Source organism: Heteronotia binoei, chromosome 6 (genome assembly GCF_032191835.1).
Source record: "Heteronotia binoei isolate CCM8104 ecotype False Entrance Well chromosome 6, APGP_CSIRO_Hbin_v1, whole genome shotgun sequence".
Taxonomy (NCBI): domain Eukaryota; kingdom Metazoa; phylum Chordata; class Lepidosauria; order Squamata; family Gekkonidae; genus Heteronotia; species Heteronotia binoei.
The window spans coordinates 102,336,605-102,355,764 of record NC_083228.1 but is presented as its reverse complement, the minus strand read 5'-3'; the positions used below and the strand labels follow the sequence as shown (position 1 = coordinate 102,355,764).

The following is a 19,160-nucleotide window of genomic DNA, read 5'->3' as shown; positions in this document are numbered from 1 at the left end:
ACATCTGTTTTTAATTAATGTTGAACAGTTATAACTTTTTTTGTTATACCGCTATCTTTTTCTGGTCAAACAACCTATTAGCTTTAAGACCTAAGTGGGTCTTACTTTCTCATTAGTTATAAGGTAGCAGAATCCAGAGTTTTATAACATAGATTTTGAGCAACATTTTGTTCAGTGTTATTTTATTTATTGAAAATATTTTTATGCTGCCTTTCCATCCTAGGTGGTGAGCCTGAAAACATTAAAGCATCTGAATTAAAAATGGAATCTATTAATATAAAATAATTCAATAAAACGCATAAACATACATTATGATAGATCTGTTTGTAGCTGTAGAAAAGGGCAAAAGTCCAGTAGCACCTTAAAGACTAACAAAATTTGTGGCAGGGTATGAGCTTTCATGTATCACTGCTCACTTCTTTGGATACAGTCATAATGTGTATCCATCTGTCCTATATTTTGGAGAGTGTAGTTACTTCAGATGCCTACTACCCCTCTGCATATCACACCTAACCCAATCACGCCTGCTATTGTCATTTGTCTGCTAATGCCATCTGGCATCTGAAATCACTTGTCTCTGAAATACATTATGTATTATTTATTTATTATGAATTTGTTTAGTGCAGTGAATAACTCGTGTGCCCATGTTTGTTTCTTTCTGCCACGATGTCCTAATCTCTCTTCCCCTCTGTCCCACTTGTCTGCCTATAAGCTCTTTCAGACTCTAAACTACTTGAGGGGAAATATCTGCTTATCTTTTAACACTCTAGCATGCCATGAATTCTGATGGCATATAAGAAGTAATAATAATAATAATTTGATCTGTTGTCTCTTGTTTTGGAAATGCAGTTTAAATGAGTGGAGTGTGTGAGTGAAGGATCTCACTATATAGGCACTCGGAACAATGAATTATAGACTATGAGCACTTCTTATTACTAGTAATTGTCTGGAAAATGACAGCAAGGATGCAATTCACTGAAGACAGAAAGGAAGAGATAGTTTCTTATTGTGTAAATGTTTCCATTTTTCAATCCAACAGGACACAAAAATGTGTTTGTTACTATACCAAATTTGTTAGGATAGTTTCATACATGGGACTTTCTATGTGGAATTAAATCTCCACAAGGGGAAAAATGTACTTTGTTCCAATATAAATTGCAGCACAAGTATTCTGCTGCTGCAATTCAATGGAAGAAATGCCAGATACTGTGTTTGTACTGGAGGCAAAAGGCAGCAGGGGGAGCGGGGGTGGGGGGGGGGGAGAGAGCCACACTTCATACATTACAAAGTAATACATTTTTCCCTACATAGAAATGAATGTCCTTGTAGGATAGTGTATGCAGAAACATCTTTCGTGAAGACTGATTTAAAGAAAGTGAAACCTGCTGCCAAAACAAGGTATCAATAAGCTATCACAATTTCAAGCCAGTTTAGAGGAAAACCTTATAAAAACCAACAAATAAGGGAATCAGCTAAGTGTATTAAGGAGCTAACTTCAAAAGTATGAGACCAAAAATGGAAAAGACTCAGATCCAGGACAAGGATGATCTCAAAGTTTGTGGCCTTGGTAGGAACAGTGCAAGTGCACCTGACTACACATTTTCTGAGTAATTCCCAATAACCTTGAACAATATGGAGAATCCCACAATCTCATCTGTCTCAAGTATGTTTTGCTATGCAATATGGGGCCATAATGACCGTCTTTGGCTATTTCCATGCAATACATTTGTTCCTTATGCTTCACTCTACTGTTTTAACCTGCTGTACAAAAGCTTTTTTGTTACAGATACTTAACCATCGTGTTTGGTGGCTTGAGATTTTCTCTACAAAAATGGGGACTGAATCTCTTTTGCCATGCCTATGAGACATTCATAAAAAATCAGTAAGTGTCCTTGAAGTGCATAACAACACACTTAACTGATATTTTTGATTAGTTCACCACTATATAAGGCTGTCAAGTTTTAGAAATCTTAAGTCTCTCCTTCAGAACTGCTTATGAAATGGTGTTTTGATATCATGCTGAAATTTCTTTAAAAAAAGATTTTTGGGGTTTTTTTGTATTTTATATGTGCATGTGTGTGCACATGCACCTGAAAGTCATGGCAACATCTGGTGATTGACCCTTTCTGGGGGCTTGGAGGATATTCAGAGAGGTGGCTGAATTTATTTATTTAATTACGTTCAATTTCTTTTCCACCCTCTCCGCAAGTGGACTCAGAGCGGCTAACAATCAATACTATAGTACAATTTAAAACCCATAAAATAAAATTTAAAACATTTTAAAACATTTTATGGTGCTATACAACTTTTGTATGGCAGGATCTTTCATTTTGCTGTTAGTGATCATATAATGTTCGTAACTTCTCAGCGATTTGAGTTGGCAGTTCTTCCCGGTTAGGTGTTGAAGGCCTGTTGGAACAATTCAGTTTTGCAGGCCCTGTGGAATTGAGAAAGGTCCTGCAGGGCCCTTATGGCCTCTGGGAGGGCATTCCACATTTCTGGAGCTGCCACTGAGAAGGCCCTAGCCCATGTGGAACACAGCCTGGCTTCCTTTGGTCCAGGGATGGACAATAGGTTTTGTGTCCCTGAACACAGTGCTCTCTGGGGAACATGTGGAGAAAGGCGGTCCCATAGACAGACAGGCCCCCAACCATAAAATCTGCCCCTGCCTCCGACTATGGTATTCCAAGGAGATCGCCCATCCAAGTACTTGCCGGAGTCAATGCTGTTTAACTTCCAAGATCTGACAAGATCAGGCTTGCCTGGACTATCCAGGTCAGAGCATACTGAACTTTTCAAGGGCAGAAAACTATAAGACTACTGGCAATGTAATCCTAGGCAGTTACACCCTTCTAAACCCTTTGATTTCAATGGACTTAGAAGAGTGTAATTCTCAGCCCCATAACTGGGGGGGCATTTAGAGTCTGACAGTAGGGGTAGGGGGCCTGACAGTAGTAGCAACTTTAATTTAATTAGTGGACCTCATGGCGGAGGAGGCAGGCAGGGACAGGCTCAGACACTCTCCCTCTCTTCTACCCTCTCACTCTCATATTCCTTCTCCTCCCCACTCAAAACCACGATACCCTGTAGAGAAGTCCCATTGTAGCTTTACCCTGCTGCTGCTTACTGCAGCTCCGTTTATAGCATCTTAAATCACTCCAGAAAGTTCAGGAAAAGGGGAGTATGGGGGCAAGGGAGGAAAAATCCTTGCAGATCTCACTCAGGCTCCTCATGTTGTTGGAAGAAGAACACCCTCCACATGCTGCCTTCACCTTGCCCCCTCCACCACTCTCAGTCTCTGAAGCCATGCCACTGGGGAATTGGGATTGGGATGGGAAAAAGGGAGGAGGGAGAAAAGATTTGCAAATGCAAAGGAAGCAGCTGAGGATGCAGTAGTCATGGAGGCTGCTTCCACTGTCCAGAACAAAAGCCCTTTTGCTTTAAATTGTAATTAAAGGGATAGATTGGAGTGGGGCACCCCCAAACTGAAAGAGGGTGCTGCCTGCACTGCCCCAGTGCTAGTTATGGCCCTGGTAACTCTGCTTAGGTTTGCTCGGTGGATCACTTATTATCTGTACAAGTAAAACATTATATAAAATGGATTGTGGTAACAGGATTTGGGGGGTGGTCAGGATGAAATATGAAACAATAAGAACATAAGAAGCCATGTTGGATCAGGCCAATGACCCATCCTCACCAATACTCTGTGTCACACAGTGGCCAAAACCCAGGTGCCATCAGGAGGTCCCAGTGGGGCTTGAACTCCAGAAGCCCTTCCACTGTTGCCTCCAGAGCACTGTTGCCCCCAGGAATAAAGAGCATCTCTGCCTCAGTGTTCCATCTATACCTGGAGACTAATAGCCACTGATGCACCTCTGCTCCATATATTTATCCAACCCTCTCTTGAAACTGTCTGTGCTTGCAGCTGCCACCACTTCATGTGGCAGCAATTCCACGTATTAATTACTCTTTGGGTGATAAAGTACTTCCTTTTCTCTGTTCTAATCCTACTACTAATTAATTTCATCGAGTGCACATGAGTTCTTGTTTCATGGGAAAAGGTGAAAAATTCTTCTTTCTCTACCTTTTCTATCCCAGGCATAATTTTGTTAACTTTCATTATGTCACCCCTCAACCATCATTTCTCCAAGCTAACCTCTTTAACCTTTCTTCATAGGGAAGGTGTTCTGTCCCCCTCGTCATTTTAGTTGCCTTTTCCTGTACCTTTTCCAATGTTGTAATATCTTTTTTGAGGTGCAGTGACAAGAGCTGCACACAAGTATTACAAATGAGGCCACAACATAGGTTTATACAGGGTCATATAATACTGGCTGATTGGTTTTCAGTCCCCTTCCTAATAATTCCCAGCACAGCATTTGCCTTAAAAAAAATTGCACTCACACACTGAGTCAGCATCTTCAGTAAGCTATCTCCCATGACTCCAAGAGCTTTCTTCTGGTCAGTTACTGCCAGTTTGGACCCCATCAGCATATATTTCTAGTTAGGATTTTTGACTCCAAGTGTGCATTACTTTGCACTTGCCCACTTTAATCCTCATTTGCCACTTTGAGTCAGCTTTGGTGGGGAGGGTGGGATATAAATTAACTAAACTAAACTAAATTAAAAACAAAACTCAACTAAACTAAACTTGATGCCCACTTGTCCTGCCTTGACAGATCCATCTGGCGTGCCTCACCCTGAACAACTTAGTGTTATCCACAAGCTTAGCTACTTCACTGCTTACTCCTAACTTAAAATCATGACTGAACAAGTTAAAAAGCATCATACCTAGTAACAAGCCCTGTGGTACTCCACTGCTTACTACCTTCCGCTGTGAAAACTGCCTATTTATAGTCATTCTGTATCTTGTTAATTAACTAATTTTTAAATCCACAAGAGGACTTGTCCTATTACCCTATGAATGCTGAGTTTATTTAGGAGTCTTTGATGATGAACTTTATCAAAAATTATCGATATGATGTAGAAGCAATAGAGACTCTGTCCTAAATGTGCAATGGAAATATCTCATATGTCTCAAGCCACTGACTTTCATTAGGCAATTCTAAATGCTGCTATCAAGGGAATGCTATGCTTTCCTTCTTTCCCCTCCTTGTAATGACTGCCTTCCTTCACTTACAGCTTATATTACATATAATCATAATTAGATTGTGTGACCTGGAAGAGTATTAGAAAATATACAAAAAAGAAAATTAGAACCTTTCTAGTTACCATAAGAAATTGTCTTTCTAGAAAGTATGAGTAGCATACTTTGAATTATGTGTGGTCAGCTGGTGAAAGCTCTTTTGGTCTCACAAACACAGGGGTCCACAACATCAGTGACATATAGTACTGTCTTTAGAACTATCTTTAGATTTCTGAAATGGTCAAATCCCTTCCCTTCAAAAATAGCAACAATGGTGAAAATGTAACTCTAGGACCAAAAACAATTTTATAATCCATTTAACTGTTTGACTGCTTGCAGCATAGTGATGCCAGTCCATTTCTGGCAATCTCCAGGAGTTTAGTGTGGGTGGAGTCCGGGGCAAACCACACTGCTGATGCTGAAATATAATTTCCAGGTGAAACTTCCAGGTAATGATCATAGAGATTTATGGACTTCCTAGAACACTGCAGTAGGCTGTGATGTCACCTCCAAGTTTTCACCAGGAAATGAGGTTACAATGTTGCTTCCCCCCCTATTTCTTTCTTCCGTTACCAAACTGATGGGTGGTGGGCAGATGATGTGGCTGTAGGGGACTGCCTGATGTTGGTGGACTACTGGCAACTATCCCTGCTTCAACAGAAAGAACTTCTTGTCCTGTTTGGCCTCAATATTTAGTCAACACCTAGCCTATTGATTCCATTCCATAGCAGAGAAATGGAGCCATCACCCCTGTCAATAGCAGAAAAGGAATGCGTTTCCTCTTCACTATGTGTCTTGATGTACTTATTTTTGTATATTTCTGTTTCAGTATTAATCTGAGATTGCCATACCCTTTCTCAGGTTCCAGACCAGATACTTGCATTTCCCAGTCTTGAATTCTTGAGTAGGGCCACTTAAAAATTCTCGCTACTGCTGCCCATTCCCTTTTAACCAACCAGCACTGGGAAACAACATTTTGTACCGTCTCCATGACTGGATCTCCTGACATTCCTAGTACTTCCACATTCTGACAGTGTGGTCTCTTACACCATTTTTCACTTTCTGAAAAAAACAATGGTTAGGGGTTAGCAGCAGACAGCTTAAGTGCTGAGGAGAAAAGAGGGTTTTCTGACTGAGGAGAGCTGCTTGGAAGAGGCAGCTTAGAAGAGGCTGAAAATAATAAATTTGTAACTAAAGGATCCTATTAGCAGGTATAGGATTTTAGTTCAAAAGTTCAATGGAAGTGAAACATTGTTTCTTAGACTTAACTTTCCTCAAGTTTTTTTTTAAATAAATAAAAGTTTTGTTTTGATTAACTTTGTGGGCAGCATGTCTAAGGGAAAGAAACACACACACACGTTATCTCAGTCTATACACATATTATAGGATATGGATGAAAGGTGGCAGTGAGTGATTGGAATAGTGTTTGAGCCCCAATCCCAATACCTCTGTGTGAGCAAGGGTTTGTTATTAAAGGGGACTGGGCTACCCTGTCTGTGGGTATCTCTGGGAGTGAGAGAGAGGACTGAGATGGTCATAACTCTGTAGATTTTCAAAGAGACAAAGAAGAGTGGCAAGTGTGATATCTTGAGCTATGTATAACCCATAATCTGGAGAAGTTGTAGAGGGTAGTAGGCACTCTGTGTGAGAGGCAGAAGGCTGCCATACCCATGGATTTATGTTGCTGTACTTGAACTACAGAATACCATTTTCATTTTGAGGGGTTAAATGGTGTAGAACAATTCTCCTTTTGTGCCTAATTTGCCTTCAGCCCTTATATCTCCTGGATACTCTGAGAAGACATTTGTGCTTCTGTTTTCCTTTAACTTTAAGTGCTGGGGCTTGGGAGTATAGTGTTTATCTCTTTAAAGTCAAGGGAAAGAGAGATGATAGCATAGTTACCACAGATAATCTCAGGAGAGCCTATGATTATCCCTGTCAAGGTAAGGAATGTATGATTAAAAGAACGCGCATAATCAGTGTACACCTAATAATATGTAAACCTGGGTAACAGTCCTTAGACAGCACAGGACAAGACTGAGAAAGGTGCTACCTATGCGTTGGTCAGTTCCAGTGTGTAGAATCATAGAGCTGGAAGGATACTCCAGGGTCACCTACTCCAACCCCCTGCACAATGTAGGAAATTCAAAAATACCTCCCCCCGACACCCCCAGTGACCCTGTTCCATGCCCAGAAGATGGCAAAAACCATCCAGGATCCCTGACCAAACTAGCCTGGGGAAAATTGCTTCCTGACCCCAAAGTGGCAATCAATATTTCCCTGGGCTTGTAAGAAAGGGCCACGAGAACAAAGCACGAATGTAACCCTTCCTGCTGTTGATTCTCTAGGGAGTTCCTGACAGCTTAAAGTGTAAACATTCCTTATTATTTTCTGTATCTGCTGGTTTGCTAATAAAGTCTTTAACCTCCACCTGACTTGTGTGCCTATTGCCTCTGAATCCTTCCAAAGGAAAAAGAACCACTGCCTTTTGGCTATATAGGTGCCTATTTTTGCCATTTAGCCTAGAATGATACCATGATTGGTAATTCTGAAAGCCACTACAAGTTTCAAGAGAGTCAATAAGGTAACATCAGGTTGTCTCTGTACTAGTAACTGTTGTCAGCTAGAGTGACAGACACAATTTCAGTTCCACTACAAGGCTAGAACCTGAATTGAATCTAGATAATATCTGCACTTTCTAGGTCACCAACAGTCTTAATCCCTGGTTCACAACTCTGATATTCACTACAAGATAACAGTTCAACTGATTTGTATCTCAAAGGCTTACCTCTTAAAAGTCTGCTTTGTTCCTTTTTTTGTCCTTCCACACCTGGCTCCCCCCCCCCCCCACCCCGCACCAGCATAGTTTCTGGATTCATTTACTGTAAATATTGTGTTGCAATAAAGGGAAGTAATTAATTAAATCATTAATGATTTCAAGTTGGGAGTAAGCAGGGAAATGGCTAAGTTTGTGGATGACACTAAATTGGTGGTGGCGGCTGCAAGCATAGACAGTTTCAAGAGGGGATTGGATAAGCATATGGAGCAGAGGTCCATCAGTCGCTATTAGCCACAGTGTATTGTTGGAACTCTCTGTCTGGGGCAGTGATACTCTGTATTCTTGGTGCTTGGGGGGCATAGTAAGAGGGTTTCTAGTGTGCTGGCCCCACTGATGGATCTCCTGATGGCACTTGGTGCTTTTTTGGCCACTGTGTGACACAGAGTGTTGAAATGGATGGGCCATTGGCCTGATCCAACATGGCTTCTCTTATGTTCTTATGAAGTAACAATAGACAAGCAATTTATATAAATAAATGTTGCTCCTAGCTCTGATAAAGTTTAATTATTCCAATGCTCTGTCCTTTTTTTGCAGACTAGGAAAGATGTATTCATCTGTAAAACATGGTAATGTCACTACCCAAGGCCAGCATTAGTGGAAACAATGAATGACTTTCACATTTCCACGGACATTAGTGTGCTGGAAAGAAGTAATTCCTCAAATGTTATTTACTGTTTGGCTAAAGAAAAAGAAAACAAGGCTTCAAATAAAATGGGGGCTTTTCCCTCCCAGAAGCTAATGTTTTTTAAAAAATAAAAATTGGACACAACATAATGTTAAATTTTTCCATTTAAATATGTTAGTGATACAGGAGAAAATAAAGCAAAGGGTTTTTCAGTTCCTGTTTTGGAGATGAATATTGTGTGAATGAAACCTAACAGCTAACATTTGTCTCTCAAACAGAATGAATAATGTAGAGAATCCTTGCCACAATCAACACTGGACAATGTAATTTATGACAGATGGCTTCTTATTTCCATGTGTGGTCTCGAAAAAATGTTGAATTTTAAGATCTGGGTTGAACCCTTGCAAATGAGAAAAAATGCTGCATCACTTACCAGCAGATGTCTCTGTTACTCTCACCTACCAGAAAAGATTGTGTAATGGAGGAGAGAAAAGGAGCTTATGTTGTTTACAGGATATCTGAAAGCTACTAGCTTTTCTATGCCTTTGTCTTTCTAAAAGAGGAAGGATGTATGTGAGTGATGTGGTCTGCTATTCTAAGAATGTGAATTGTGTTAAAATCTAGGGCACCACAAACAGTGAGCATTGCAGCTACCCTCAGTTTCATTTTATAAATGGCAAGGGAAAACTTGTCATTTATAGAATTGAAATGTACAATTTACTACTTTTCTGAACTTCTTTTTCTGTCAAAAGAAACCATGGAGTTTTAAAAAAGAAAGGGAAAAAAATATAGGTCAAAAACACTATAAATCTTTTGCCACCAAGAGAAGAGCCAAAAGATTCTGATATCTCAAAGCAAAATATCCTTTACACCCAACCAGGGTCTTAGATCTTCGGCACCGGTGGGCAGGAAACAACGATCAGAATCATCCACAGGACATCTGAGAGGGAAATGGAGGCATACAGAGCATTAATACAGTATTACTTCGCAGTAGGCCAGAAGATGTGCTCAGCATGATGGATTTGAAAGGTCGGGAAAAACAGGCCTGCTATCTCAGACTCAGCCAAACACCTTTTCCATTTAAATGTCACTCGGGCGGATGCTTCAGCCCCGTCTTGCAGCTGTCCTGCGCGCTTTCGGCCACAGCGGCCCTCACAGAGAGGAGTTACAAAAGCTGCGTGTTGAGGGAGGTGAAGCCAATGTGACGCGTTTAATCCTCTGTGGCATCTTGTGCCAGGACCTGTGTGTACACCGGCGGAGAGAAACGAGAACCTCTCTGGCTGACGTGCCTGCCGCTGTCTCGAGATGGGACTGGAGCGCTGTATTGCGACGCGTCCGCACAAAGAATTCCCCCCCTCCGCCTGCCAAGTCTCAAGCCCGGGTTGTCTGACGCGCCGGGTTGCAAAGCAGGAGGTCCGCAAGCGTCACGCGTCAGCCACAGCCGCTCCGGCGACTGCGGAAGGCTGGGAGCTGCGGAGCGTGGCGCGGCCAAGTCGGGCTTTTGCGCCGAGGGAGCGACTCGTGCGAGGGAGGGTTGGACGAGGCGGAGCTTGAAGGAGGGGGCGGGTTCGAGGGCGGGGCTGGCGGCGACGGGGCGGGGCTTGAAGCTGGGCCGCCTCCTCTCTTGCTGCGCTCAGGGGCCTTAGGTGGAGACTAGCGCAATAGAACGGCGGAGCTCATCCCGCGCAGGAACCGGCGCCGAGCTTGCGAGGAAGTTCCAGCGTCTTGATTGAGGGTTCTCTCCTCGGCTGGGGGGCGCTCTCCTCTAGGCCCGTTTGCCTGCTGGCGGCTCGCCCCAACCTGACACACGCCGCGCAGATGTGAGCGAGCCTGGCCAGAGCCGTGCAGCCGCTCCACTCAGCTCGTCAGCAACTGCGTCCCGCTTCTTCCCGCCAGGTCCCAGTGGGAGAAATATGTGGCAGCCGGCAACGGAGAGACTGCAGGTAAAAGGGGTGAGAGCTGGGGGCGAGGGGGGGGGGGGCCCGGAGAGGATGCTTGTCATGTGACTGCAAGATTTGTGTAGAATTGAGGGGAGGGGAGGGGAGGGCGGGGGAGAGTCACGATCAACTTGGCTGTCCTTCCCGCCTGCTGGGTCCTCCTGGGAGATTCTGCTTGCAACTTTCCTCTTTCTCCAGTCGCATTCCAGCATGGGCTGAGGGGAATCTTGACTCCAGATGTGCTGTCTCTGAGGAACGGGGGGGGGGGGGGGGCAGAGCAGATGACTTGCAGATCTTGGGTGGGGGCTCCGTGTCTTCTGCTTTGCTCCAAAGTGGGGCTTCGTTCAAATCAGATGTGTACGAATTTTTCGGAGCCCTCTTTTTAAAAACGAGGTTGTTTCTCATGTTGCAAAAGGGACAGCTGAGGGGTGGTGGTGGGGGAGGACCTGGCTGAGTAGTTGTCATTGACGCCGGTCTGTAAACTCTTGCGTTCCCGATCTGTTTGGGCTAGAGACGACTAGACGGGGCTGTTGCTCAATTGCAGACGGAGCTGGCTCGGCTGGTGCTTGGTAGAGGAGTCATTAACCACACGTATCGAGGTCTCTGGAGTGGGGAGGGGCGGCGGGAAAGGGCACGGGTGTTCTTTTTGCAGGTCTCTCTCTCTCTCTCTCTTACTCTGAAATATTCTCCAGATGGTCAGCCAGAAAGGCTGCCAGATAAATTTACAGAATTCCTCAGACAAACTTCTTGGCAGGCCAGAGCTGCATTAAATCTCAGAGTAAACTTTGAAGAACTTCTGAGCGGCAAAACAAAACGCTCTGAAAAGCAGTGGACTGGAAGGCATGGATGGCGTGGGGAAAATAGCAGGCTAACGCAGACTCCTGATTTGCAAGGGCCAGGCTAGAGGTCAGCAAGCATGTGTAGTATCCCCTACTGAATGGGAGGCGCTAGCTAATACTGGCAGTAGGTAATGGTCTAGTAAACAGTGGACTTCATAGTGCTGGGTTGATGTGTGGACTCGAGCAAGGTGCTTCTGTGTTTTGACCATGATTTGTTTAGGCATAATGCAAGCTGATCTTGACTTTCCAAAGATACCGAGAGAGATAGAACTGTGGTGACTCTTGGAAGGTTCTGTCACAGTAGCAAAAGTAGTGTACTTTTGTTGTGGAAGGGTCATGATGTTCCTGTGCATGTGTGTATGTGCGCATGTGTGTGCACAGGAAGACCTAGTCAAGCACAGCATGCTTTATTTAATATAGTGTGAGGAATTCTGGCTTGTGTTCATCATTGTAGTATTTCCACATTAGACATTTCAGCTTTGCTTTCAGTGATTAGATAGCTATTACAACATTGGCTGTAGTACTTTCTGTTACGTACACTGTCATTGTAGCAATGTTGTTTTCTGAAGTCAGGCTGTTATGTAAAACTCCTGGCACACTAAAGATATGAGCAACAGTTGGAAGAGATTTTTTTCTTTTTTCAAACGAAAGGAATTCTTTTTCCACTGTGGTGAACACACTGTCAAAATGACACTTCCTCTTCTAGGCTAAATCTTCAGACCATTTGCTTCAGTGCAAGATTATCCGGAGTAGGTAGTTCTGCCTGGCACTTGGATTTTAAACATGTTGATAGCTGCCAGTCAGCTGTGATAACTGTTGCATTAATCTTGTAAACTTTTCTAGATGTATCTCGTGGTTTAAATATTTAAAGTACTGTTGATTTCTCTGTGTATTCCATACAGGCAATCTGCCATAATTTTCAGTGCTCTTTACACAAGTCCTTGTGGGCTTAGCCTAGGCTCATCAGAACTTGCGAGCTAAGCATGGCTGGTTGTAGTCAATATTTGGATGGGAGACCCTCGAGAAAGGCCAGGGTTGCAATACAGAGGGAGACCATCGCAAACCATCTCTGAAAGTCTCCTGCCTTGAGAGCCTTATGGGGTGGCCATAAGTTGGCTGTGACTTGACGGCGCTTTCCACCACCACTTTAATATTAAATAGTCTGTCTAGTGTCATTTCATCCATTTGTCTGGCAGTGGTTTCAAGACAGGAACAGAGGTCTTTTCTAGCCCTGCTGCCTGAATCCATGATGGAGACTGAACTTGGAAACTTCTGAGTGCGAACATTGTCCATAAGCCATTAACTACATCAGAAAGTCACTTTGTTCTAAAATATTTTATGATCTGAACAGGCAGTTTACAATTAGTCATATCAAAATTCTTGAAGACTTAATCAAATTTGGGTTAAACTGGTTCAAATCTGTAAGACATGTGGGCATTCCAGGACATGAAAATTTGGTTTGGGTGCAGTGACGACTTGTGAGGGAGCCTGGAAATAATGGGTTTTTGCATTTCCTTCTCTCACTGGTTTATGGCTCATTCAGGCTTGTTGACTTGGATGAAATTGCTTATTGTGGTTGGCCACCATGTGGTTTGCCCCTTTTCTTGAAACTGAGGGGACCCACATTACTCTGGGGAAACTTGTTGACTTTGAGATCTAAACCTTCCCCTCAGTTACAAGGTGTTCCTACACTAGCAAGTGTAAAGGCTTTGGGTTGCTGCAGTTAGGTAAGTTTTTTTTTAATTAGCCTGTGTTGTATGGGTATCACTGAAGCAGGATGTCTAATAGAACAGCAGAGAAGATTCATTTACATACAAGTTATATGATGTATTCTTTTTAAAGCTTGTAGTTATCCAGTCTGCTTATCACGAGAGTCAGGCCTTACAATTCTGTCCTCTCCCAGAGGTAGAGTTACACTAGTCTGCCATGCTATCAGGCAGAGTTGTGCACAGAATTGTCTGATCTCTTGCTGGGACAAATTCCTGTCCTGTCTGCACTCTCCTTCTGGCAACCATCAGCTGCTCTCTGGAAAAGGTTGGCTGCTGGAGCAGCACTCCCATGGACTCCGGTGGCAAAACAGCTGAGTGGCTCTTTTACTTCTGAGAGGCAGGACAGCAAGGGAGGACATAGCACTGCAGTAGTAGAAAGTGAACAAGGAAGAAAGGAAATCAACAAGGGAGTCTGTAAGTTTTGTTTCCGACTCATCCATGTGGTGTCAGTCATGGGATGTTGTTGTGCCTTAACCAAACAGATTTCTTTTAAAATGCTACCAGAAGAGGGAACAAAGGATTTAGACAGGAAAAATGTGTCTGTTTAAGCACTTTTGCAAACCAAATTCGCAATGAATGTATTTGATTTTGGCCTACTTTTCTGAGCTAGTCTCTCCCCCTCCATACTTTATTCACATTTTAATATAAATAAATATGCATGGCAACCTGAGGTGCACAAAAAATAAAGCTTACTGTGCAGTTTTGCTATATCAACTTCATAAAGTTCTCAAAGCAAATATCTAGAAAGAAAAGGCTGAACATATTAAACACAGTTATTGGTCTCTAGCAGATATTGCTCCTTGGAGGTTTTATTATTTTTGCAGTTGGAACAAGGAATGGATTTAAACAAGGGGGAAGGGCAGATGTGTATTCAAACTGTTTTAATTTAGCCAAGTTTGATTTGGTCTATGAATTTTAATCAGTGTGTGCTGTCAACTTTCAGTGAAAAACACATAATTCTGATAAATATATGGAGATCTAAGATGGCATTGATATGGAAGATTAGAAGACCCAGATTGAAACAAATGCATGAAAAATGTGAGCGATTGAATGATTATTGGAGGTGTCTCACTAATACCGGCCCCTAAGGTCAAGAGCTTAGGTGTGCTCCTGGAATCCTCTCTTACAATGGAGGCCCAGGTAGCAGCCACTACTAAATCTGCCTTTTTTCATTTTTGGTGGGTGCGGCAGTTGGCCCCTTTCCTGGAGCATGACGACTTAGCAATGGTGATGATCCATGCTACGGTCACCTCAATAATAGATCACTGTAATGCTCTCTACATGGGGCTACCCTTGACACTGACTTGGAAACTACAGCTAGTGCAGAACGCTGCAGCACGACTGCTAATGGGCCTCCCTCGATGGGAGCACATTCAGCCAGTGCTGAAAGATTTGCACTGGCTACCTGTTGTGTTCCGAGTCCATTTCAAGGTGTTGGTATTGACCTTTAAAGCCCTCTATGGTCAAGGGCCTATCTGCAGAACCACCTTTTTCTGTAGCCTCATTTAGGACAACTATTTCTTCCACCCTGCAAGTAACATAGCTTGCCCGCACCCCTTTTGCTGCATTTCCGTCCTCCACCCTACCCAGCAATTCCTTCTAGTCCTGGGAGAGTTGATTCCTGGGGTCATGGGATTAGAGTAGAGCAACAGCCATGTAAGTTGGGGACTGCAGTGAAGAGAGGGAAAGGGGACTCTGTCTCCTACAGGTGTAGTTCCACTGAAAGAAGAGGGAGAAGCTTCAGTTTTGTCCTCTTCCCTTGCCATTCTGCTTTATATGCCTGCTAGTCTACCTAGACCCTATAACTTTTGCAGTCAGTTTTCTGGAGGTTAGACAGTTAGGAGGGAATGAGGTTAAATGCTTTCCACTAATGGATCACTTGATCAAACCAATTGTTAGGAGAAAAATTTGGGGTGGGGGAATTCAATTGCTGGAAAGCCATAGATTACAGGAAATTCTAGCACTTCTTCACCCACTTTGTTTTAACTGGGCTACACAAATGGATTAGCTACTATCACATTCAGTTGGGACGTAAGAATCAAACACAAGCTTTCATTTGTTCAAAAGTTACAGTAAGTACATTGACATAATTACAGATGAACATTTTAACTGCAGAGTTTAAGCTAGGCAAACATAATTAGTTTGTGTAGTTTTTGTTGGGATGTGTAAAGTTATTGAAAAGGCTACACATAGCTTATTCTGTTGAAATGGATGCAATGTAAGTTGGGCTGGTTACAAGTTTTCGTGGGTCCTGGGGGAAAAAAAAGCTATAACCAGGCCCCCTTTTCCCTTTGGTACAGTCTTTTTTTCCCTCTAGCTGCACCTTTTCCAATTGTCTCCTGTTCTTTGACTCTACCTTTTCTTCTTTACTTAACCACTCCCCTTTCTATTTAGTTTACCCTGGTAAAGAGGTGGAATCAACCCTTTCTTCTGTGTTCGTTTGGAAGACATGGTCAATGCTCTTCTGGAAGACATGGTCAATGGCCTGAATGCCTTGGTCCCCCCCCCCCTTGCTTTCTTTTTTGGCTCCCACACTTGTATTTTTCACCAAGTAGCATCAAACCACCTCAGGTCTGTGTCAGCTTTGTATTGTCAAAAGTATAGGCAAAGGTACCCCAATTCCTGGTCTTTTACCTTGTCAACTGCTGATGCTGGCAGCAATATAATTTATGTTGGTAATGTTTGCAAGTCTCTGATCCTTAGCACACATTTGTGTAAAGATACCTCCATATCACTCTTCAGAGGATTTTGAAACCTACTTTACATTCTGTGCCATGTAATTCAGTTAAGTTTGTAATGTATCCTGCATTCTATGTTAAGACTGCAAACTTCAGGCTTCTTTATCATGTCCTGAAACACTTCTTCCTTCCTATATCATCCAGACTGATGAAGATCTCTTGGGAACTTAGAAATGTACTCTGCTGCTTTTGTAATTTTGTACATACCCAACATAACTGCTCATCAATCATTCTTCATGTTTGGATATGTAGTATCTTAGTTAAAAAGGATGGGGTGTTCCTCCTTGGTGTTCTAAAGTGTCATGTGTTAGAACTGGATGGGGGCATCTCTGCTACCCAATTTATCTGACATTTCTATATTATTGGACAAGCATTAAAGATTACAAATTGCCTTGAAAAACAATTTATTCTCTTACAAACAACATAAAAGAAAAATATATTTCCATCTTGCAGTCCTTCTCGTAACACTTCTTTAGAACATCTACTGAATTCTAATGGCTTTTACAGGTAAAAGCCTTTGAGCTGCAGTTTACATAATCATGGACTAGAACAAAAAAGGATAATTCTATGAAGAAGGTTATGTCAAGAATCTCCAGTCCAGGGGATCCTTGGTATGGATTGGCAGAGCACAAAAATTGCACAAAACCCTGGGGTGTGTGTCCACACACATCCCAATTGGTAGTCTACTACCAACCAGAGAGCACTGAGATCTAGCTCGCAAAATCTCCTAATAATCCCTGGGCCAAGAGAGGCTCGATTAAAGGCAACCAGGGAGCAAGCCTTCTCCGCAATGGCCCCTCGATGGTGGAATCATCTACCAGAGATGGTGCGAGCCCTGCGGGACTTGAATCAATTCCGCAGGGCTTGTAAAACATTTCTTTTTCAGCTGGCTTTCGAAACAGAACCTGGCTAAACTGATGAAATTGATGTGTAGCCATCCAGCCATCTTGTGGATATTATGACCCATAGTAATGTAGCACCTTTTATCTATTTTAACTAACTTATTTATTATGTTATTGATTTAAAATTGCTGTTGTATTATATTGTTTTATTGAACCATGGATTTCCATGCTTGTGAGCCGCCCTGAGCCCGCCTTTGGCGGGGGAGGGCGGGATATAAGAATAAATTTATTATTATTATTATTATTATTATTATTATTATTATTATTATTATTATTATTATTATTATTATTATTATTATTATTATTATTATTATTATTATTACTACTACCTCTTGAACTACCCAAAGAGAAACCAAGGGGCAAGGTTCTATCCTTACTGGAAATTAAAAAGTCAGCCCTGCAAGATAGGTCACTTATAAAATGAGTTTCTACAACAGTTAACCTGGTAGGTGGACGCTTAAGGTCTCAGGTACTGAAATAAGATGACAACACTTGAAACACAGAACACCCAAGTATAAGCAAAAATTATTTATTAGAGATTGCAAGAATATTTCAAAAGAACATAGCAGAGAGGATTAAAACAAATAAGCTACATTTAAAGATTCTTTCTACACAATAAGACATTAGTGCAAAGTTACCAGATTTTATCCTTCTGAGTTGAAGTCAGGCAACAGTCATGTCTCTATCCAGAGAGCACATTCCAGGCAGAGCCGAGTCTATTCTGAGGTTAGTCCAAAATACCTCATGATAACCTTGTAAAAAAACTGTTTTTAAGGCAACATTTGAGGGGGTGGGATGGGATTTAACCCTATCAAAGATCAGACCAGTGATGGTATATTGACATGAACCTGTTACAATAAATGTCTCAGGGAGGAGCCACTTTATGACAGGATGAAGGCTTATCTGGTATCTAACCTCTCTTTTTTTTTGTTGTTGTTCAGTCGCACAGTCAAGTCTGATTCTTTGTGACTCCATGGACAAAGTCACACCAGGCCCTCCTGTCTTCCACCATCCTCCGAAGTCTGCTCAAATTCATGTTTGTTACATCAGTAACACTGTCATCTCATCTTTTGCCGTCCCCTTCTTCTTTTGCCTTTTGTCTTTCCTAGCATCAGGATCTTCTCCAGGGAGTGCTCCCTTCTCATTTGGTGGCCAAAGTATTTGAGCTTTGGTATAGTGTTAATCACAATACCTATTGAAGGGCTTTGACACCAGATCCTGTTCAAGTAAACAAATGGTTTGTAAATTGTTATCCAAAGGTCACAAGGTTGATCAGCTAGCTCTTCCATATCAACCAGTTATTTCCCGTTTGGTCACTTCAGTCCATTTACTGGCCTAGAGTTTAGTATAAGGCCTACCTATGTTTAATCCTATTCTTAATGAAAGAACAAGAAATTGACTGAAGGTTAATTTCTGAATGGTTAAGCAATCTACTTTGTTTTAAACCAGATACCCTTTCCATGCTTTACACATGATAAGCAGAGCTTTGTAAATGCATGAAGATTCCCCCCTCCAATATTATTTGTACTCACTTCCACTTTCCTAGGTTGCAGCGTGTCATATGGGAATTCCCCCTCCCAAGTGTATCACTATAAAAATGTTTTATCTCTTCTTCTGAGTTTGAAATAGGCTTTGCTCCTGTTCTTTGTGTGGAGTGTGCATTTTCTTGAATGGATGGCCCCTTTGATTCACACCATCTTCCCCTGAACTCACCCCATCCTCCTAAAAAGCCCAAACCCCTGTTCTGGTTTGGCTCCATGTAATTTACTGTAGGAGGAGTCAAGGATAGCTACAGGCACTCAGGCTGGAATGCAATAGGTTTGTCAGCCTCCAGGTGGGGCCTGGAGATCTTCTAGAATTACAATTGATCTTGTGAAAGGCAGAATGTACAAATGGCTACTGCCCCCCCCCAATATCCAACCACCTTTGAAGGTCCCCCCCCAGCAAAAATAAAGTTAAAAACCCCTCCTAATTTATGGGCTGCTTATGAGCAGACTTGATGGTTGGAGCGAGCCTATGGGCTAAGGCTCGAGAAGGACTGGGCCACATACTTCAGAGGCTGCAGGAGCAACTTCTTCGTGCAGCAAGCAAACTGCAAAATAAAAGCTGGGGGTGGAGGATAAGGAAGTAAGACTCCTACACTCATTAGCAAAAGCTGTTTCCAGCCACCTTTCCACCCTTTCTTTTTCCAACCACCTTTGAACACCCGCCAGCAAAAATAAAGCTCTCTGAAGCTCCTACCTTATGTGCTCTTGATGAGAAGAACTGATGGCTGCCTGGCATGAGCTAGTGGACTAAGATGTGAAAAAGACTGGGCCACATGTTTCAGAGCCTGCAAGAGCTTCATGCACCAAGGAAACTGCAAAGG

The 19,160-nt window shown here is 42.5% G+C and overlaps 1 protein-coding gene across 1 annotated transcript in view; it reads left to right on the top strand.

Annotated features, from left to right (window-relative positions):
• The first annotated feature begins 10,156 nt into the window (after positions 1 to 10,156).
• PID1 (phosphotyrosine interaction domain containing 1) overlaps positions 10,157 to 19,160 on the top strand; it is a 188,034-nt gene continuing 179,030 nt past the window's right edge. Inside the window, exon 1 of the mRNA XM_060242251.1 lies at positions 10,157 to 10,550. Coding sequence (XP_060098234.1) covers positions 10,521 to 10,550 — 30 coding nt within the window. The 5' untranslated portion in view covers positions 10,157 to 10,520. The remainder of the gene's footprint in view (positions 10,551 to 19,160) is intronic.